This window comes from Amphiura filiformis, chromosome 17 (genome assembly GCF_039555335.1).
Source record: "Amphiura filiformis chromosome 17, Afil_fr2py, whole genome shotgun sequence".
NCBI lineage: Eukaryota > Metazoa > Echinodermata > Ophiuroidea > Amphilepidida > Amphiuridae > Amphiura > Amphiura filiformis.
This window is the reverse complement of record NC_092644.1, coordinates 8,887,693-8,911,518: the sequence shown is the minus strand read 5'-3', so window position 1 is coordinate 8,911,518 and position 23,826 is coordinate 8,887,693. Positions and strand designations below refer to the sequence as shown.

Below are 23,826 nucleotides of genomic sequence, written 5' to 3'. Positions count from 1 at the left end.
AACAGTTTACCAACCCAAACCGTTACAATTAAACAAGACAACAAATAAACACAAATCGACTGCTCACATTAGACCCAGTTTTAACCACCGTTTATCAGTGGGAGCTGGTAGCTTAATGGATGGGTCTGGTAATCGGAAGGTTATGGGTTTGAATCCTACGCCGGCACATTCCTTTGCATTTTTTTTTCAAGTTGGGTTGTGTGCCGGTTGGGACTTATTCAGATTAAATCTAAATGAATGGTGATATAAGTCATTGGAATTGCAACTTCTTGAAATAAAATTAATTACGACTGTACCTGTGCATACGTATGATTATGATCAATTGATTATGACTGTTGCCCAGGGTTGTTGATTTTTTTGATTTAAATCAGATTTTTTTTTATTTAAATCGATTTTTTTATTTTTTTATTCCAAGAACTGCTATACCCCATGATAAAGTAAAAAGAGTACCAGTGGAATGCCAGTCATATGCACAATCCTATCAGGTATTTACAAAAAATCAAAATGTGTTTTTACATGTGAAAATAAAAAAAAAAAAATTTGGTAAAATCATGGGAAACAAACCTGTTGAATTCTGCACCTCAAAGACAAATTTTTAGTCATAGATAAAGTGACATCATAGAGGTATTTAATTGTATCCAAAAGTTGTAGAAGCATTAAGAATGAAGTAAAACAGTCAATTTAAGCAAGAAATTAACTTCCATTTATCAAAAATGGTAAAAAATGGGAAAAGTTGATTTAAATCAGTGATTTTTATAAAAAAATTAAGTGATTTAAATCGCGATTTAAATCACTGATTTAAATCGGCGTGATTTAAATCAAACAACCCTGCAGTGTTGTCCAATACAACAGTGTATAATCTGATGTGATGGTTTCAACCAGTTACCAATCATATGATCATCTGGTGGTGCTACCAGGTCACTCCAAATCAGTGGGTATGGAGGGTTTGCAAAAGTGACAATATCTTGGACAGTACCTGCACACAAACAAGCTGTGTAATATTCTTGTGTATCTAAATAGCCAGCTCTACTATAGTGGGAATTCCAATTGAATGAGCGCAGCTTTCAATAGCGTGGCAATTTTTTGCGTACACTGCGCGATGTGCGCCAGCTTGTGCGACTGTGCGTGAGTAACGCGGAAGTGAATCAACCATGCCATGCCAACGCACTCGTGATTGGATAGCATTGTATCCAGGTCGTGCGTTCGCATTGTAGTTTGAAATACGCAATATACGATCGCGGTTGGATCGAGTGCAGCTGTTAAAAGCTGCGTTCATTCAATTGGAATTCTTACTATAGAGATTGCACAGGTATAGACACACACAGAAGAAACAAAAAAGCTATCATGACCGACCTACATTGTATGTTAATTTGATTTAAGTGTTTGTAGAGTAAGAATGTAGTCTGAATCTAATATAATTATGTCTCATATATATGATGAACCAATTCACTTCAAAGTTTTTATCTTTCTTGCAATCACCTTTCTCACGTACCGAAGGCTATATGTAATTCATTCAATTCAAATTCATTTACTAAGACAGACAGTGGTCTAGCAAGTTTTTCAAGATCGAGGGTGGGGGTGCAAACAGTAGCAAATGTACTGATTCTTGGAATCAAATGGAAAAATATCTAATCTAAAAACATAATCACATTGTATTTATGTCAGAAATACTTACTTTTTTGCAAATTTACAGTGATTTTTGGCAAATTTCATTTTATATATAAATCAGGTCAGACACTTTAAAAACCTCATCAAGTAATTTGAAGAAAAAATCAAACTTAATTGAGACAATCAAATTCTTTTACAATATATTTTTCCATAGTGACGAATTGTGTTGTACATGATAATGTGTCCTTATTTCTTTTGAAAGTACAGATGAAATTTATTTATTTTGCTACAGAAATTTCACATCAATTACAAAATATAATGAATGTCCAATTGACGCAAGTCAATTTTATACTGGAATTTCTTCAAAACTGATTTTCCCAAAAAGATGTTTACTTGTGGTGCCCCACTATACGCCACTATGGAATACAGCCGACAAATTATTTTTGAAAAATCTAATTATGACCCAACACTGGTACAAACCATAGCTACTGCTGATATTGGTATTGATGAAGTCAAGTTAGCTCAATCGATAACGCGTTAGACTATGGTGTGATACGTTGCGGATTTCGACCATGGCGGTGCCTAGTACGCTCTCGTGGAAAAATTTAGTTAGCTTGAAATTCCCTGGACAAGGAACTTACTGCTAATTGTCTCGTTGTAACCTGTATGAAACTTGAGGAGCTGATCCTGGTTGCGAAGGTTATTTGTGGAATGTCTAGGGTGTGCGCTCTTGTAGCAGCAAAGTCCCTGATTTGTTGTTAAATGGTATATGAAATGATGTGGGGCCGTAGTGGTCAGCGACAACCTGTAAAGTGTGCTGAGGCTTGTGGATCAATGTCTAGGCGTTATGCCTGTGCGTAGCGCACTATAAATCACTGTGCTTTTTTTTTACCGAGTAACTTACCTTTGGATTGCGATACCTTTTCCTCCTCATTGCTCTTCTCTGACCCTGATTCTGATTGGATAGTCTTAGTTGCCGAGCATCCCATGCCGGTACTGGCTCCCTGAGTAAGCTGGCATCACAATCAAAGTCTGATGATGGCATTTACCTAAATAAAAGAAAAAAAATGAAGGACAATGATACATTAGAATACAATAAAATTACAGGTAGTTCAGAAACAATAAGTTTGAGCTGAATTCATCATCACTTTGTAAGCAAATCCCAATGTTAATACCACTCTTAAGATTAGACTATGGAGCTACTCAGTGGCGTAGATTTCTTTTTGACATTGGGGGGATGAGGTTGGAAAAAATTCTCAAAGTATACTGAATCCAGCACCTTTTGGCTCCTGAATAAGTTTATGGAACAAATGCCCGCGAAGCGCACAATAAAATTTGCCATTTTGAAGGGAAACTGTTGAAACATGATGCACAAGTGGAATAAATTTGCATGAAGCGCGAAAAAATTGCACTTCTGGGGCTAAAATGGCCAAATATGAGGTTAATTTGGTCAGAAACCCACATACAGCCATCAACATTGGGTGGATGATTGTATGGACCATCCCCCCGGCAAAATATGGGGTGGGGGGTAAATCCCCCATCCCCCCGGGATCTACACCTATGGAGCTACTCGGTACTCAATCATATACAAAATGTGTGGCTATTTGATCACTGATATCAACAGTAGATAGCCACTTCATCAATACCAATATCAGCAGTAGATAGCTATTTCATCAATATTAATGCCACCAGAAGATAGCCACTTCATCAATACCAATATCAGCAGTAGATAGCTACTTCATCAATACCAATATCAGCAGTAGATAGCAACTTCATCAATGCCAATATCAGCAGTAGATAGCTACTTCATCAATACCAATATCAGCTGTATATAGCTACTTCATTAATACCAATATCAACAACATCAACAGCAATATCAGCAGTTGTAGATAGCTACCTCATCAATATTAATGCCACCAGAAGATAACCACTTCATGAATACCAATATCAGCAGTAGATAACTACAACCAACATCAGCAGTAAATATCTACTTCATCAATACTACTCTCTAAATGTAAAAGAGTGAAAATTTCACTCGGAACTTGGAGTGATTTCATTCTCACTCTATTCGAGCGGTCAGTCGTTCTTTTAGAGTGAAAAAAAGCTTCTACTCAGTCAATGTAGATTCACTCCTTACAGAGTGATCCAAAATTACCGCTCAATTTCAGAGTGAAATTACAATCACTCTTTGCGGAGTGAATCCACAGTTCGTACAGCCAATCAGAAAGCGGATTTTCACGCTGAGAGCCACGTAAAAAATTGTGATTATTCATTCGCGAATAGTCGTTGCAGCAATGGCGGTGGAGTTGTCAGTAGCAGTTTGGCGAAGAAATAACCAATATTTTCGTTAGTAAGTATACTTAGAACTATTTTATTTATATGTTGAATCATTGCAGATTGTAATCGACAACTAAAAATCTGATGTTACTGTCTCAAAGGTGATAATTGTACCCATGAAGCTTCTTCATTTGTTGAACACATTGATTCACATTGTCGGTCCGGCATTACGGTAGCACACTCATGCACTGCTATGCATACCTGGTACATGCATTACTTCATAAACCTGTAAATGATTGAGTGTACTTGTGTAATAATTGTATTGGAATAATATTATATTGTTAGTATGTACCCGATCACATCTCCGAGTCCGATGCGCTAGTCATGCTATACATACCAGTAGCCACAGGATCACATGCAGCAAGGCCAGGCCATACCTAGCTAGGCTTAGGCTATAGACGAATCCGACCGCGCACTCTCGAAAGGGCGCCCTCTTACATCGCCGCCATTACGGGGGGCCATTACGGGGGCCATTTGTGCAGCATAGTATAGGCAAACAACAACAATACTTTGGATATGCTTCTCTAAGTTCACTTCACTGGCACCATCATCAAATTGCCATGGCTGCTTAGGCAGATGATGTTCGAGACTGGCCAAAACTAGAATTTCAAGGTAATTTACTTGTCAAAAAGTGAATTTATGCATCTTTTTTTCGCCGAAGCGTAGGCCTAATATTGCAAACAAAAGCTTATTTCATCCGTATGAAAAGTGTTAAAAAGCATCGGTCGCTTAGCTCTGGTTTAAAGAACCGGATAGGCCTACAGGTGTATTGAAAATAGTTTTAACTTTTAATAAGTAGTATAAAATATCGCAAAATTTTCATCAGAAGTAGAGTTTTAAAAAAAAAAAATGCAAATGATGAATGCTTTTAATTACGAAGATCTAAAAGAACTAGATAATTATCGGTCTTTGACTGACGATTTTCTTGATTTAATTGAAAGTCCGATGCGGTAGGCCTACTTCCCGATGAGGCCAATTGAAAATAAATAACGTCCCCGCCCGATTTTTGAAGATTTTCAAATATTTTTGTTATTTTGCTTCTTTGGTCCCTTTCTTTGTTTCTAAAATTGTTGCAATGAAAAGACATGTTTCGAAGTTCTTGCTTACCATTTATAAACATGTAGGCCTATTGCAAACACTCTCTTCAAGCTAGGGGTAGGCCTACGGCTTTGGGGAAATAACAAAAAATATTAGGGGCCTCCCCGTTTTTATGATGCGTTGCCAAAGCCTTTGCAATTGCAATTTTACACAGAAATGGATGGTAAAAACAACATATAAATAACAAATAATAAGGGACTCCCTCACTGATTTTTGAAAAAGTCCGGACGGCACAAATCTTCATGAGCAAAAAAAGATCCATGACTTCCCATGATTTTAATTAAAGAATTCCATGACTTTCTCTGGTATATAATGCACCAACCATTTTCATACAATTGTACTATTTGTGTACTTCAAAACCCTAACCATGCTAAGGGGCACTATACTTTCAAAATATGCTTTAATTCAACCACCTTCACATTGAACATACAAACAATTGTCAAAGAAGCTCCATTTTCAAGTTACAACACTTTAAAATGTCCACGTCCTCATATTCAACTATGCACGAAGCATTTTTAAAACTTTTGCACTGGCTTTATTACATGACCTATGCATAAACTAACAATTCATTGATTCAGGTGGACCACCCACCAGAAGCTTTAGGCCTAACATCGTGTTTTGTTAGGGCATGTTTTCAACAACAAAAAAGAAAGATAAAACCTAGTGCTAATGTTAATTAGAAAACTCTACTGGATATGTACGTCTATACCAGTTGTCTATGCATGGTTAATATTAATGTCGGAAATTATCTTGTAGGCCTAGGCCTATTACTTTGCACCAATATAGAGCTAACTAAATACCTTCAGACGACAAAGCATGTGTAGCCGTTAGATAGCCCGGGTTAGATAATTAATAAAAAGTATGTGCATGAACCATCTGAAAGTCTGATGAAGTAAATGTGACATCATCAGGGGATGAGTCACTTGTCGGCAATTTTCAATTAGAAGTTTTTTGGATCATTTTCTAGCTGTTTACAAATTAATGCTACATTTTGATGCAAACTCCATCAAAATCGGACGTCTGGTTACCGAGTTATGAGCAATTTATCAATGGCTAAAAACAATGATAAAACAAAAGAATTTGAACATTGTTTTTGCCAATATCTCAAAAACAATATTAGCGACATCCGACTCATTCCCCTTGATCATGTCACAAATTATTTCGGAAATCATCTTGTAGGTCTATACATGTTAAATAAAAAAAACAAAGTGCGTGCATGATCTGAAACTGAGACGAATTCGTCTCAGATCTGAAAGTCGAAACGAAAACGATGTCGATGTCGGAAATCATCTTAGGCCTATTATTTTGCACCAATAGAGCTAAATAGTTAACTAAATAGGCCTACCTTCAGACAACAAAGCATGTACGTGTAGTAGTTAGATGGTTAATAAAATATTAATGTGAATGTGCATGAACCATCTGAAAGTCGGACGTTAACTATATCGGAGATCATTCTATAGGTCTATTAAATACAAAAATTAATAATGTGCATGCATGATCCGAAAGTCGGAAAGAAAACGATGTCGGAAATCATCTTGTAGGCCTAATATAGAGCTAAATAAATTTAGTTTTACTAAGGCTTACCGGCAATTCCACGGTAACGGAATGTAACATGTATGTTTACCTTTTCAAAAACAAAATTGTGTGCAGAAAATCATGTCTTTTGAAAAATAAATCAGTACTGAGTAGTAAACATATTTCAATATATAACTGCAATACGCATCAAATTAAAGATATTGTTCTACTCTATCATTTCATACCAAATTTGTAATATTGTGGCACCAGTGTTTTTGGAGATATTAACTATTTTCACCATTTGGAATTTGCTCTCTATCATACGGAATTGCCCATATACCTTCCGACGACATAGCATGTGTATAGCAGTTAGGCCCTAGATAGGTCTACTTAATGAAAAAATATTAATGTGCATGAATCATCTGAAAGTCAGAAGTATTATTTCGGAAATCATCTTTTAGGTAGGGCCTATAGGCCTATTAAATAAAAAAAATAATGTGCATTCATGCATGATCCGAAAGTCGGAACGAAAACGATGTCGGAAATCATCTTCTAGGCCTACTATTTTGCACCAAAATAGCTAAATAGTTAACTAAATATATACCTTCAGACGGCGGAATAGTGGGCAAGTGGCATAATTTCTGTGTAAAATTTACCCAGCAGGTGCTGGCGGTAAATGCGTTGATTTTACTTTCCGATTTAGAAAGTAGGCCTAACAATCGGAATGGATTTTAAAAACACGGAAAAGGGTGAATGAATTTAATTACCATTTTTGGTTTAAAATAATATTATTAATCAGAGAAACTTTTTTGGGGGAGCAAATTGTTCTTTGGGGGAGCAAATTCCACGATTTTCTGAATTCCATGACTTTGCAGGCCTGGAAAATGAAAAGCAAAATTCCATGACCCATACTGAACCCTGCTTTGCTCTCACAAAACGTGTTACGTTTTTTATTGTAGGCCCATGGGCCCGAGTATATGCTCGTTTATTGATAAATCATGAATGAATCCCACCTCTAGATCCCTGACTTGAAGTTAAACCTTGTCTAAAATAACACTACCAACATGCCAATATCGGTTGTGAGAGCCGGCGAGTTATACTAGGGTCGGCTACCCGTGTCAATGCAGAGTAGGCCTACCAACCAAAAATAAATGACTAGTCAGGCCCAAGGCCTAGCATGCCAGGCCTAAAGTTGAGCATCAATATAATTGTAGGTCTAAATGCTCAAAAATGTTCCGACCACAGCTCCTCAAAATAAGGTAGACCTAATCATGAAAAAATTGTAGTATTAACCTGATTAAAATCGGGATTAAAATAGCTTAAAACAGATGAAAGGTGAACATACAGCGTGCACGTGAACTTGAATCAAGCGCTTAAATGGCCCCGGCAATGGCGGATTTAACAGCGCCACCCACGGTTGAGGAGTAGAAACAGCTCCCGTCGGATTCGTGTATAGGGTCAGGCCAAAGCATATGCCTGTTATCTCTGACCAGTCTCTAATTTATCATGTTTATATACTGCAGCACATTATATCTGCATGTGTGATGCCAAAAGTCAGAGGACTATAGGCCTCTAGCTAGGCTTAGGCTATAGGGTCAGGCCAAAGCATAGGCCTGTTATCTCTGACCAGTCTCTAATTTATCATGTTTATATACTGCAGCACATTATATCTGCATGTGTGATGCCAAAAGTCAGAGGACTATAGGCCTCTAGCTAGGCTTAGGCTATAGGGTCAGGCCAAAGCATAGGCCTGTTATCTCTGACCAGTCTCTAATTTATCATGTTTATATACTGCAGCACATTATATCTGCATGTGTGATGCCAAAAGTCAGAGGACTATAGGCCTCTAGCTAGGCTTAGGCTATAGGGTCAGGCCAAAGCATAGGCCTGTTATCTCTGACCAGTCTCTAATTTATCATACTGCAGCACGCCTATCTGCATGTGTGATGCTAGGCCCATAGTCCCACGTCACTAAGCTTTTAATCATGCCAAAATTACCATTTTAATCTTAATTAACATGTAATAACACTTATTGTGTTGTAATTCCTTTGCTCACAAAAATACATGAATGAATGAACATTTTGTGCCTATTTCTGTGATTATTTTTTGTCAGTCTCATTCACTTCTTTATTTCAGAGCTATTAACTCAAAAAGAGTGGTTTTTCCCCGCCTTCTTGGAGCTGTATGAGTGACCACTCCTTTTGGAGTGAAATTCACTCTCACTAAAGAGTGATTTTATTCACTCTTTAGTGAGAGTGAATTTCACTCCAAAAGGAGTGGTCACTCATACAGCTCCAAGGAGGAGTGGAAAAACCACTCTTTTTGAGCTGTTTTTCACTCTTTCACATTTAGAGAATAATATCAGCAGTCGATAGCTACTTCATCAATACCAATATCAACAACATCAACAGCAATATCAGCAGTAGATAGCTACCTCATCAATACTAATGCCAGCAGAAGATAGTTACTTCATCAGTACTAATATCAGCAGTAGATAGCTACTGCATCAATATTGATATGATATCAACAGTAGGTAGCCACTTCTTAATACCAACATCAGCCAAAAATAACTACAACCAACATCAACACTACATAGCTACTTCCTCAATACTAATATCAGCAGTAAATAGCTACTTTACCAATACCAATATCAGTAGTAGATAGCTACTTTATCAATACCAATATCAGTAGTAGATAGTTACTTCATCAATACCATTATCAGCAGTAGATAGTTTCTTCATCAATACCATTATCAGCAGTAGATAGTTTCTTCATCAATACCAATATCAGCAGTAGATAGTTTCTTCATCAATACCATTATCAGCAGTAGATAGTTTCTTCATCAATACCATTATCAGCAGTAGATAGTTTCTTCATCAATACCAATATCAGCAGTAGATAGTTTCTTCATCAATACCATTATCAGCAGTAGATAGTTTCTTCATCAATACCATTATCAGCAGTAGATAGTTTCTTCATCAATACCATTATCAGCAGTAGACCGTTTCTTCATCAATACCAATATCAGCAGTAGATAGTTTCTTCATCAATACCATTATCAGCAGTAGATAGTTTCTTCATCAATACCATTATCAGCAGTAGATAGTTTCTTCATCAATACCATTATCAGCAGTATATAGTTTCTTCATCAATACCAATATCAGCAGTAGATAGTTTCTTCATCAATACCAATATCAGCAGTAGATAGTTTCTTCATCAATACCATTATCAGCAGTAGATAGTTTCTTCATCAATACCATTATCAGCAGTAGATAGTTTCTTCATCAATACCAATATCAGCAGTAGATAGTTTCTTCATCAATACCAATATCAGCAGTAGATAGTTTCTTCATCAATACCATTATCAGCAGTAGATAGTTTCTTCATCAATACCAATATCAGCAGTAGATAGTTTCTTCATCAATACCATTATCAGCAGTAGATAGTTTCTTCATCAATACCATTATCAGCAGTAGATAGTTTCTTCATCAATACCATTATCAGCAGTAGATAGTTTCTTCATCAATACCAATATCAGCAGTAGATAGTTTCTTCATCAATACCAATATCAGCAGTAGATAGTTTCTTCATCAATACCATTATCAGCAGTAGATAGTTTCTTCATCAATACCAATATCAGCAGTAGATAGCTTCTTCATCAATACCATTATCAGCAGTAAATAAGTACTGTATCAAATATTTTTGTTAATATTCTCAGCCATCAATACCACATAATAATAAAAGGAATTACTGTACTAATCTGTACTTACTATACTTTATCAATACCAATATCAGCAGTAGATAGCTATTTCCTAAATAAAATAAAGTTACACCTATCTACATCTACAATGTATTGCCTGTAGTACATAGCAATTTTTGTAATCAAAAACAATACCAGCACTGTATAACTTTATTAATAGTATATAATGTCATAACTACTTTACAAAAATGATTGATATATCATACAGTTCATGTTTTCCTCATCATGTTCTTTCTTTCCATGACTTGTATTAAGTATTTCTACAGATGAAAATGTTACATGGCCGGTATGAGCACAAGAACATCCTATATGCGCAGGCAAGCAATAGCTACCATTTACTTTATTATAATGAACCAAATTAAGAAGGTGACAAAAAACAACCATTTTATGGAAGTATGGACTTTTCAAGCCGAGTCAGTCGGTCAGGATTTTTTTCTGGAGGCTAAAATGACCCTTAAATATCACCAAAAGCTTTAAAAACCAGGCAAACATTTTGATGATTTTTTGCAAAACATATTTTTGAAATGTTGTGAATTTTTTGTAAAAATTTTCAGTCAAAATCAATCAATTTTGGCAACAAACGACTGATTTTACATGATTATATTTATAGAAAATCAAAAACCAAAATTCACTCGATCATGGGCCAAAATAGTACAAAATACCAAATTTGTGCATGCTATGTGTGCACATTGTTCCAATAAAACCCTTTGGTCGAAATTGTGAAGACATTTATATTCCCTCTCCCTCAACCAAGAAAGCTGGCTATGCCCTTAGATCATAAAAACAAAATAATATTCCCATCAATTATTCTCTAATTGGTCACAAGGAATGCAATAGACGATATCAACATCTTACACCAGTGCTTCCAAAACTGAGGGTCGTGACCCTTTCGGGATCATGGCATCTTCCAAAAGGGGTTGTCGAACTTGCAAAAAAAAAAATACATCACCAAGCATTTTAGTGAAGGGTACCATCGTATTGGGCATGTAACCCTATTTTGGCCAGTTTTAACATCAAAGTGGTCAATTTTGACGCGCTTCACGTGCATTTGTCCCAGTGGTAATTGTGTCTCCTTTTTTGCATGGCATTCCGCTGAGAAGTTTCAGTAAGTATAAGAGTATTGTGTTATGTGTGGGTTGCGCCATATTTTTCTTCCGAAATTTGGGAAGCCATGTTTTACACTGCTGTGTTTGTGCAGCACACAGAATGCATTTGACATAAAGCAGCTATGCAACCAAGATATTCTTGTATTCACACAGTATTATGACATTTGCTTGAAGATCCCAATCAAAATGTCATAAACGTGCTTTAATGCACTGTATTGTGTCCAACTGGCAAATATATAAAATAGCAGGTGGATTGGTTTTGTCTGTTTTATCAATACGTTGCAAAAGTCATGTATACAGGATCAAAATAAATTTATAATATTGCTGGAGTATGATAACTTAGGCCTAAAAAATTATTTGATTGGCGTAACATGAAAAAAATTAGGGTAGGTCAGTCAGCAATTTTTTTTTTTTTTTTGTAAATTTTTTCTACACACATTTTAAGCTGAAAATCACGATTTTTTATATTTTTTATTTTAATCTTTTTAAAAATTTTTTATTCATTTTTTGCAAAAAATAAGAAAAAAAGTCTAGGGTCAGGCCTATTTTTAGGGTCGGTCGGGTTACGCCAATCAAACAATTTTTTTAAGGCCTTATGCTTGCTCTGTGCATTGGTGTTAAGTAGTGGTGTGGCCTGGACTTTTCAGAGGGGGAGCAAAGAGAGGCAAGACAACTTTCTAGTGGGCAAACTTTGATGCATATTGTCAAAAATGTGCTAGATTGTCCTAAAATCAAATATTAAGGCAGTTCCTCCCCTTGGCTACACACCACTGGTGTTGAGTGTTAACGATGATTCCTTTGCTTAATGGTGTTATAAAACATTGTATAATATCGATTAATTCAAATAAAACAATTTATCAAGTGGCCATGGGTGCCATCATTAGGCATGTTCCAAGACTACCAAGTGACAGGTGATGGACCGTACAGACACAAAAGAATAGGCACTTTATTGAGAATTTTCTTAAAAGAGAAGTTACTTAAAATGAGCACTAATTAGGAAAAGGGCACTAAATAAGGTATACAGAGGTGTAAACATTTTGCAATATTTAATAGTAGCCTACAGCAAAGATATCCCCCTATACAGTATCCTGGCAACAAGTCCAAAAGAGCCCAATTGGGTGCTTTAAGTGGAGGAGTTTGCCAAGACTTGGCAAAACTGCTCCCCTCTTATCTTCAAATAGATCATGATGGGAAAGGTGGCTGTTTTCATCCCAACTGGCTGACAGTATTTTCATGATAGGTATCTAAGGATTGATATGCAAAACCCTTTTTACAAATAAGAAGTAAGAAATAATGTCATTATTAATATACTTTTTAAAGGTCAGGCTCAGATTAATCCTATATATAAATGCCATAAGAATGGATAAATATGAAGAATATTGCATACTAAGAATTTGAACTTTTCAAATCCCAATTTATGCAGTCAAAGTGATGGCCATGCATGGTGTATATTGGAAAAGTGCAAATTATGTAAATTATTTATTATTTTAACTTTCTTTAAGTAGGGTAGCCCCTTCAATGACAAACGCTGAATTCCCAGGAGGCCCTGCGAAGTTATGTAGAACCTGGCATCCAATGACCTTTAATAAAGAAGAGTAAGAGAATTACAAATGTCACCACACATCCCCACAAGTCAACCAATTGAGCCAAATTGACTGCCAAACACTTCTACTCAAAAACAACCAAAACACTTGCCAATCTGTCAGCTATTATCACAGCTTCTCCGCTATCACATGATATATTTATTGTATCTCACACTTTATAGAACTACAATCCACTATGTTTAGGAGCTGGCTTAAACATACACACCCCTGTTTGTAAATACGTTCAAACAAGGACCTCGACTTTAGGAGGATCTAACCAAGGACTTACACACCCGTTTTTAATCGACACACCGTGGACCTCACCCAAACACACCAGACTACTTACTATCCAACTGAGACCCGTCCTATACCTCCTATGGGGGACCTATCTTATATGCTATCTTATATGCATATTTGCATCATTTACGTCATCCTGAACATGGTTTCAAACCGAGGACGTCCTCGTTTGGAGGTGAGTCCTCATTTTATGGTGTGTATCCATTATAGGTCCTCATTTGAAGGCATTTACAAACGCACACACACACACCACCGTGGACACGTGTATTGCTATCAAAGCACGGACATCTGAATCAACATTTTAATCAACAAACTTATGACCAAAATGGTGATTCTTTGTGTGTATAACTATGTAAATATGTCTACCAATGAAAGTCACTAAATATTTAATGCACAATAGAGGACGTTTCTCTGCAATGCATTTGAAATGTAATTTTGACCTACTGCAGAGATCCACAAAATGAGGATGGTGCTCACTTGCAGGTAAGTCCTAGTCTTTGTCAAAGACGACTCACTATCCCTCCCGACGATCCTGGCCAAGTGGGGAGGGAGCGTCGAAGCCGCGACAGCGAGTGGCGAAGCGATGAGATCGAGCCGGTCGCTGCGGCACTATTTTACTACTGGGTATTTTTACTGGTACAATATTTTTGTGGGAAAATATTAACCAACTGGCCTTTCGGAAAGGCTAGGTAAGTCCACAGTTTAAATGTGAAAAATCTTGCAGTTAAACACCAACACACAAGCACCAGGGTTCGATTTAACTTTAACTGTCGCGGAGCAAAATGCTCCCCATTTTGGACAACCTGCTACACAAATTTCAGCTTGTAGGCCTATAGCAATTTTATACAATGTAAACATATGCTAATATTATAAGAACATCACCTAAATAATGTTTTCGCTAAAAATTGCTATGCAATTTTTTCAAAGTAAATCGAACCCCTGTCAAGCACCTTACCAACAGAGCCAACCAACTTGACTGCCAAACACTTTTTGAGAATTCAACTTTATAACAAACAAAACACTAACCTTGATATAACAACCTGTCAGCTATTATCACAGCTCAACACTATCACATGATATATTTATTGTATCTCACACGTTATTACTCCCATAGTACTACTATCCAAGTGAAAGCAATGACAAGAGTGGTAGAACCAAGTGTTATATTAAATCTACACACACTTTGCTGACATCTACACTGACATGCCACCAAACCTTGACAGAATGAAAACAGGAGAGAAAGAGATAGAAGCTGCCCTAAGGATTATCACCTTACACTACGATCTCAAACATGACAATCTCTGGGACACAGTTCCTTAACCCCAATATGTTTCTACACTCAAAGAATGACATTTACACGCATTAGGATCTTAAATATGACAATCTCTAGGACACAGTTCTTTAACCCCAATATGCTTCTACACTCAAACAAATGACCTTTACACACTACGATCTTAAACATGACAATCTCTAGGACACAGTTCCTTAACCCCAATATGTTTCTACACTCAAAGTTTGACCTTAACACACACTAGGATCTCAAACATGACAATATCTAGGGCACAGTTCCTGAACCTCAATATGTTTCTACACTCAAAATTTGACCTTAACACACACTAGGATCTTAAACATGACAATATTTAGGACACAGTTCCTTAACCCCAATGTGCTTCTACACTCACTGAATGACCTTTGAATGTGTTAGGTACAAAAACTCCTGTACCACAACTCGAGGTCAAATTTGAGCTTTACTTGTTTGATGAGGGTCATTGAACTGTGTTATTGCAGATTGCAGATATCCCTGTGTAAGGTGATTGGTCAGCAATTGGACACGCAATATGTCCATCAATATTTTACTGAAGCCATACAACCACACTGGGCACACTCCAGTCACTGTTCTCTATATAGATAGCCAGCTAAAAGTCGATTCCTCCCCATCCACGATAAATTCCTGGCTATGCCACTAGTATTATATAATTACTATTATCACAAGAAACCATTTTTAAAGACATTTCACCTCACTTTTTAAAATGAAAAAGTACCTATACAAGTCATAGTCTTCAATACCCTTGCATAAAATATCAGGTGAATTGCATAGTTTAAGAAATGCATCTCTTATAAGCTTACCGCGAGTATCGTTAATGACCTCAAGCAACAGCACAAATCAATTATCGGATTATCATCTTCCAGCAGCAAATTGTCTGATGATGCACTGCACACTACAAATGCTGCTACACTTCTGTTAACAATGTTACTATGTGAGTCACATTGGGATTGTCTACTACAAGTGATGTCAATGAATGGTTGTACGAGTATACACTGTAAAAAATAACAGTGAAATTTACAGTAAAATACTGTAAAAAAGGCTCATTATTTACAGTATTTGGCTGTAATTGATAAAAACAGGCAAATACTGTATTTTTTAGTTTTAATTATCTAGGTCTATCAAAGCTGAAATTAAAATTGGAGTTATAATTCAACGTTTAAGCAATATCAATATCATCACTACACTGTAAGAATGGTCACTTATACGATTAAGTACTAATATCTTGTGACTAAATTTTACAGTAAAAGTGTGTGCAGCCAATCTGCCAACCAAAACCTGTAAAATTTACAGTATCCTGTAAAAAAGATGAATTTTACAGGTTTCAACTGTATTTTCTTGACAGGAAACTGTAAATTTTACAGTTAGGCGATGCAAAAAACCCTTTTCTATGGGAAGGGTGGACTTTTGAAGTCAGTCAGCATTTTTTATCCTAAACACATTCTCAAGCTCTAAAATAACTCGCCAAATATACCTATTTTACAGCATTTTGAGTGTGTTCATTTTTACAGGATACTGTAAATTTTACTGGGTTTTGTTGACAGATTGGCTGCACACACTTTTACTGTAAAATTTACAAGATTTTTTTTACAGTGTACTTGATCTGTTTCACTTGATTTTTAGCATAACAGTGAATGTGATAGTATAATAAACAAGAATTGATGAATTGTTACAATATTCTCAAGTGTTTCACCCTTCATTTATGCGAGGTAGCTAAAATGCGTTAAAAGAGTCATGCATTTTTATTACATTTATTTTATTTTAGTCATGACACTGTAATAGCATTGTATTAAATCAGAATACTTTGATTAAATGAAGCAAAATGACAAAAGAGAATATTGCAGTTAGTTAGCCATCCGAATGGAACAGATCTTTGCTTTAGCTTCAATATTCTTTCTTACTTCATGAAAACCAGTATCAGTAGTATTTATAGATAGCTACTTCACCAATACTGATAGTATTACTTAAGTAGTTGGCTACTTCATTATTGTCAGTATGAACAGCAGACAGATAATGTATCAAGACCAATATCAGCAGTAGATAACCACTTCATCAAGACCAATATCAGCAGTAGATAGCTACATCAACAAGACCAATATCAGCAGTAGATAGCTAATTCATCAAGACCAATATCAGCAGTAGATAACTACTTCATCAAGACCAATATCAGCAGTAGATAGCTAATTCATCAAGACCAAATATCAGCAGTAGATAACCACTTTATCAAGACCAATACCAACAGTAGATAACTACTTCATCCAAACCAATATCAGTAGTAGATAGCTACTTCGTCAAGACCAATACCAGCAGTAGATAGCTACTTCATCAAGACCAATGCCAGCAGTAGATAACCACTTCATGAAGACCAATACCAGCAGTACACTGCAAAATTTCCCAACACATGACGCTTCTCAGACGCCGTCCGAGGTGTTCATAATTGTCTCTTTAGAACACTAGTGTTTTTGAAAATATGATAAGCCTTGCACATTAGTGTTCTTTTAGTATAATGTAGAACACACAGTATTGATCAGACGTGTCACAAGTGTTCTGAATGATTATATTGAATACTGGTGTTCAAAAATGGAACGCATGTAGTAATGATACCGATGTGGATGAGCATATAGTGGCGTTGGAGAGCTGCGACGTGTCAGCAAGAAATACACGGTGCTCCTTTGAAGGAGGGATATAAGTAACAACAACAACAATGGCGATGCAACGTGGAAACGCTATTCCAAGCTGTCTATTTCAAGACAACATGGGATGATAGTGAGAGTAAATTCGAAGGATTTAGGGAAGAATGAAATTCAGGGCAACTTTGGGAGTGACTCGAAGCCCGTATATCTGTTGACAGCGATGAACAAGCATCATAGAGACACACGAGGGCGAGATGGCCGAGCGACCGCCGGAGATACGATCGGCAAGGGTTCGAGCCTTGGGCTTGCCTTAGGTGAAAACTCTCGAATTTCATCGGAATTCTTCGGAACACCGCCATTATCTTGTTTTTACTACCGTGCAATTGTTTATTATCGAGTAATGAGATTTTGAAAATGTATAAATAAAGGTTGAACACCAGCATTCTGAAAATCATTGTTTGAACATGTGTCATGTGTTGAAAAACCGTTACATTTCTTTCATGTGTTCGAGGTGTTCATAGATAGTAATTTTGAACACCAGTGTTTAAAGGATTAGAACACGTTACACTAGTGTTCTGAGGTAATAACACCTGTGTTCTCTACATTAACACTAGTGTTCTCTAAATAAGTTGAACATGTGTCATGTGTTAAAAAACCGTTACATTAATGAACATGTTCCATGTGTTCTGGCCAATTTGCAGTGTAGATAACCACTTCATCAAGACCAATACCAGCAGTAGATAACCACTTCATCAAGACCAATATCAGGAGTATAGCTACTTCATCAATACCAATATCAGCAGTAGATAGCTACTTCATCAAGACCAATATCAGCAGTAGATAGCTACTTCATCAAGACCAATATCAGCAGTAGATAGCTACTTCATCAAGACCAATATCAGCAGTAGATAACCACTTCATAAAGACCAATATCAGCAGTAGATAACCACTTCATCAAGACCAATATCAGCAGTAGATAGCTACTTCATCAAGACCAATATCAGCAGTAGATAACCACTTCATAAAGACCAATATCAGCAGTAGATAACCACTTCATAAAGACCAATACCAGCAGTAGATAACCACTTCATCAAGACCAATATCAGGAGTATAGCTACTTCATCAATACCAATATCAGCAGTAGATAGCTACTTCATCAAGACCAATATCAGCAGTAGATAGCTACTTCATCAAGACCAATATCAGCAGTAGATAGCTACTTCATCAAGACCAATATCAGCAGTAGATAACCACTTCATAAAGACCAATATCAGCAGTAGATAACCACTTCATCAAGACCAATATCAGCAGTAGATAGCTACTTCATCAAGACCAATATCAGCAGTAGATAACCACTTCATAAAGACCAATATCAGCAGTAGATAACCACTTCATAAAGACCAATATCAGCAGTAGATAGCTACTTCATCAAAACCAATATCAGCAGTAGATTAGGTCTACCTCATCAATTCCAATATCAGCAGTAGTCTACTTCATCATTACATAATCAGCAGATGGCTACTTTTCAATACCAATTTTAGCAGTAGTACCTTCATAACAGCAATATCATGATTAGAAGGTAACTACTTAATTAGTATCAAAATCAGCAAAATAGGTTCTTCATCAAACCAAAATCTAGATAATATGAAAGCTGCTTTATAAAAACATACATCATCAGTAGATGGCTACTTCATCAATACAAGTATCAGCATGGACGTATTATAGAGCACGAAGCGCGATGGACTTGCAACTCCGCTCATCGATGTGAGGTCAGCGATCGCCACGCTTGCAACATGTGGACGAGATGGCAGCAGCATTTTTCTTTAATTAGCATATTCGTGACGCCATGTTAACGTAAGTCTTCACAGCACTACGCATATTTTTTTTTAGGTAGCTTTTAGTACTGTCGTGGTGGCAGCAGCATTTTTCTTCACTTTTCTAAAATGGCGACGCCCAGGGTTTAATTACAAATTCTTCAATTTATCAATATTTCATGAAAATTTACCAAACAAACGGATACAGTCATGACAGTTAATATTTAAAGTACATGTATAAATGGTCATAGTTATAAAAGAAAGAACATAAGAAACATAAACAAATGAATTGTACCAATATTCAATATTAATGGCAGCGGCCGTGACTTATCAATGGCGCTGGTGGGTAATACACGGGGGAAGCCGACGGTGTCGCCACCTTTTTGCATTGCGCTGGTATACGAGTTGCAACGGCCTGGTATCAGCAATAGCTACTTCATCAATACCAGTACTACTTCATCAATACAAATATCAGCAATAGCTACTTCATCAATACCAGTATCAGCAATAGCTACTTCATCAATACCAGTATCAGCAATAGCTACTTCATCAATAACAAACCAAAATCAGCAGCAGATATATGAAAGCTACTTTATAAAAACATGTCATTAGCAGATGTCTACTTCATCAGCTTCTTCATCAATATCAACATCAGCAGATACTTCCATGATCCATCCATACCAAGTTCATCTGTAGATTGCTCTTTATCAACACAAAAAATCCAATACCACATACCACATGAAATAGCTATTGCATCAATTCAAATACCATTAGAAAAAAGCTATATCATGATCACTTTTAGCTACACATATCTACAAATCACTATCATCATCTGATGTACTTGGCTACTTCATCAACACGGATACCCGCAGAATACTGCTTTATCAACACTATTAGTATTACCGGTAATACTATTATCTGTTCCAACTGTAACACATGCATATTTTCCTGGGTTACATTAAGCCAATGTTGAGGGGCAAGAAAGCTAGCATTGATATCCCTGTTATATTGATTTTTCGAAGTAAAATGTTAATACCTACTACAATACACCCAAAGGTCCAGGGAAATAAATGAGGTGTCACTGGATCTAGAATAGATAATACACTGCCATATAAATTAGGCAGAAAATTCCTCAATATAAGTATCATGTATTGCAAGCTAAACAGCTATCTCCAATTGCTATGCATTTTCCTATTACCACACTCTTGCAGTATTTTGATTTATTTTGATGTTTTTGTGTTAATCACATTCAAATGTCAAAATGCTTGACTATGTCACACTGCAATCAATCAATCACCATTTAAATCAGAGATCGTGTTTGAGATTGCCCCATTATATTATGTCATCCATTAACATGCATTCTGTCATCATGAAGGGGACATCAATGTTATTATGGTGTGTTAAGGTTTAGGGAACAAACCAAAAGTAAGTCCTTTCATTAGGGGAGAGGGTCAAACGTCCTTCCATTAGGGGAGATGGTCAAAAATATGTTTGTAAAAAATTAGTTAATATATCATTGATCTTTTGAGGTTAGAATTATAATATTTCACACTTATGTTACAGGGAGGGAGGGAGGGAGGAGGGAGGAAGGGGAGGAGGAAGGGGAGTGGGGTCAGCCTCCTAATGAAAGCACTTTTGTTCATTAGGATTTATAGTACCCTGGCCAATTTGTGCCTATTTTTGCATTTTTCTCAAAAATTATAGCACATTGGTGACAAGTAAGATATGTATATTATAGGGGCAAGGACTACAACTACTGTACTGAAAATTCAGCAACTCAAAGCAAGTAGTTATTGATTTATTGATCAAATACTGGTTTTCCTCATTTTGACTGTAACTCCACAACTGTTGTCTGTGCTGAAATAAAATTTCCAGTGCAGTAGTTGCAGTCCTTGCCCCTATAATATACATATCTTACTTGTCCCTAATGTGCTATAATTTTTCAGAAAAATGCAAAAATAGGCACAAAATTGGGCAGGGGTGTAGTACCCCCTTAAGGTTGTTCCCTTAAATCAAACCTGTTTGAATGTGCAAATCAGGCCATGAAATAATTATGAAAAGTATGAACGGTATAAAATGGTGTTCAGCGATATTTTGATATAACAAAAATAAATTCAGACGTTTTGTACAAAAGTTCTTTATCAATGTACGAAATGTCTGAATTTATTTTTGTTATATAAAAACATCATTGAATACCATTTTATTCCATTCATACTTCTTTATTATCATTGAATTTTTTGTGGGAATCTTTACTTTTATCATGAAATAATTTCGCCTTTCTGGGAACTAACAATTTAATAATTTAAATTAAGACTTCAACACTACTGTTTATTTTAGTGGTTAATCATAGTGGAACTTCTTTAGTGGAACTTCCTTGTGGTCTGCCAATGTTGTTATATATAGCTTTGATCTTTTTCTTTGAAACAGCTAGAGAAGTTCTTTGAAAGCCCTCCCAGTATGCAAAATAAACAAGTAGAGTTGAAGTCTAATTTAAATTATTCTCATTTTATTATCAGTAGGGGGTTTCAGCTAGCAACAAAATAGCATTTGGATGCACTATGTATTCAGCACTAAACCAGGCCAAAATAATAAATACAGCCATTTTGTTGACTCTTCACAAGCCATCTTAATAGAGGTTATCTGTGTTCTATAAGCTGCATATCTTATCAGCGACTGCTATACCTTGTTTAGGATTTTCAAAAGAAGTACCTGCATGTGCAACCATGAATGTTTCAAAATAGCCCACCTAAGTCATGCAAGTAACTCTGAGGTCGTGCATTGAATTGGTTTCTCCAGTGAAGTGGTTACATAACTCCCTGGTAACTGGATCACGCACCTTTTGGAATTGGTAATACATGCCATAGACTTTGTGTTGCAATCATTTCGATCGTGGTGCAGAACTCGAAAGCGTGATCCAGTTGACATGGTGATAATCGAATTGCGCGTAACACTTCGCTGGCGAATACTACGGGAACCAGAGCCTTTTGTTAAAAGTCACACATGAGTAACATGGATAACCCCTATTCATTTTCTGCACCTTCTAAAAGATTTTCTGGGAAGTGTGTTTTGATGTTCCTACCCGGGTTCCTACTCTTTTTAGTATAGGTTAAAATAGCGGCTTCCCATGCACCTGAATGATATATTTTTCTAACCTATTTCTTCATAATCCTTAAAGTCTCTAGTAGGGCCTGAGACACATATTTTGTTGTTCCAAAAACAAAATATTGTCCCATGGGACAACTAGTATGTTTATCAAATAGAATTAGCTAGGGCTAATATTTTTGAAACCATACTCCCCCTGTATTATGCCTTTACCTATATCTTCCACTGGAGCAAGTATATCAAATGGAAGTTACCCAATTGTCTATTCTATCTGAAACCTACACTCCCTCTGTAGAAGACTTAAGCAAAATCTTCCACAGGGGGAGTGTGGATTTCAAATAGAATAGCCTAATTGTCACTCCAATCCAGATATCCAAAACTGCTCAGTTTCATACAAATACACACCTCCATGCCTCTACTATCCACACAAGGTATACCAAAATACATACAAAAAATCCCTATCTAATACTACTGTAACTCCGTTATTCAATCAAGCTCTAATGCGATTGGGAAATCATCAATGTACACAAAATTGGGGGAAACCTGTACAAACATTCAGTTCTGTGTAAAATATGGTTTCTTTTTAGTTTTCTAATACAGCATTTTCTAATCTAGTCTCTGCCTCTTAATAGTATTGTTCAATGTACCTTTCTAGTACCCTCGGATGTTTGATAGCCTGGGGAGGTGCTTTTGTTTGTTTGTTTGTTTGTTTGTTTGTTTGTAAAGGCGGGTCAGAGCAGTGCCTGAGCTAGCAGTGTTTGAGAGAAATAAAGCCCATGCAGGCTCACAGGGAAAGGTATATGACCTGAATGCTCCGACTTGCCTTAAAATATGCCCATGGCTATCTTACTCTTGTGTGGGCCTTTCAGTATTTAAACTTAACATTGGGTACCGGTAATTAATATTACGAGTTAAAGTGCGTAGAAAATGGTAATCTTGGAAAGCATTTCTAGAAATTCTCTTTCAATATTGTTGAAATATAATGTTTTTTTTTTTTCTTTCTTCCTATAATTAGATCCACTATGTTTATTACTCTGAATATACTACTGTGAATTCTGACACACATAAATATCTACCTTTCTAAAACTGAAAATTCAATCTTTTTTTTTTTCAAACCTGATATAATTATTTTCATATTTGTATTGTTTACACATGTTCCAATTTACAACTACATGGAACCAGTCAAATGTATTTTGCTTGTAGAAAAAACCCATCCAAACAAAAACATTTTTAAAATGTTTTGGTCAAAATATTTTAATAACATTAAATGTTGGGTCATATAAAAATCATGAAACCATTTTTTAAAGTTTCAAAGGAAAAAAGAAATGACAACATTTTTTAATTGTTGCAAAATGTTTTTGTAAATCAGTTTGTGAACTCTTAAATAATATTATGTTAGAATGTTTTGCAACAAGTTTTATAAAAAATGTTATCGACACATTTTATACCCATGTTCCTTTGTATTATACCCAATATTTAAACGCTTTCTAGCAACCTTTTCTAACCTTTTGCGAATGTTTTTGAAAGTGCTTTGTGTTTACTGGGATTTCAGTAAGTCTCCCCATTGAGCATAGAGCTAAATGGTTAGGATAAGTGTTTTTTCTTTGGCTTAAAATGGATAGAAAACATCCGACAGGTATTTTTAAAAA

The 23,826-nt window shown here is 36.1% G+C and overlaps 1 protein-coding gene across 2 annotated transcripts in view; it reads right to left on the bottom strand.

Moving 5' to 3' along the window:
• The window catches only part of LOC140138184 (uncharacterized), a 189,015-nt gene that overhangs the window by 44,748 nt on the left and 120,441 nt on the right, over positions 1–23,826 (bottom strand). For both annotated transcript variants that reach the window (XM_072160107.1, XM_072160108.1), the window contains one exon: positions 2,513–2,657. In XM_072160107.1, coding sequence (XP_072016208.1) covers positions 2,513–2,597 — 85 coding nt within the window. In that variant the 5' untranslated portion in view covers positions 2,598–2,657. The remainder of the gene's footprint in view (positions 1–2,512; positions 2,658–23,826) is intronic.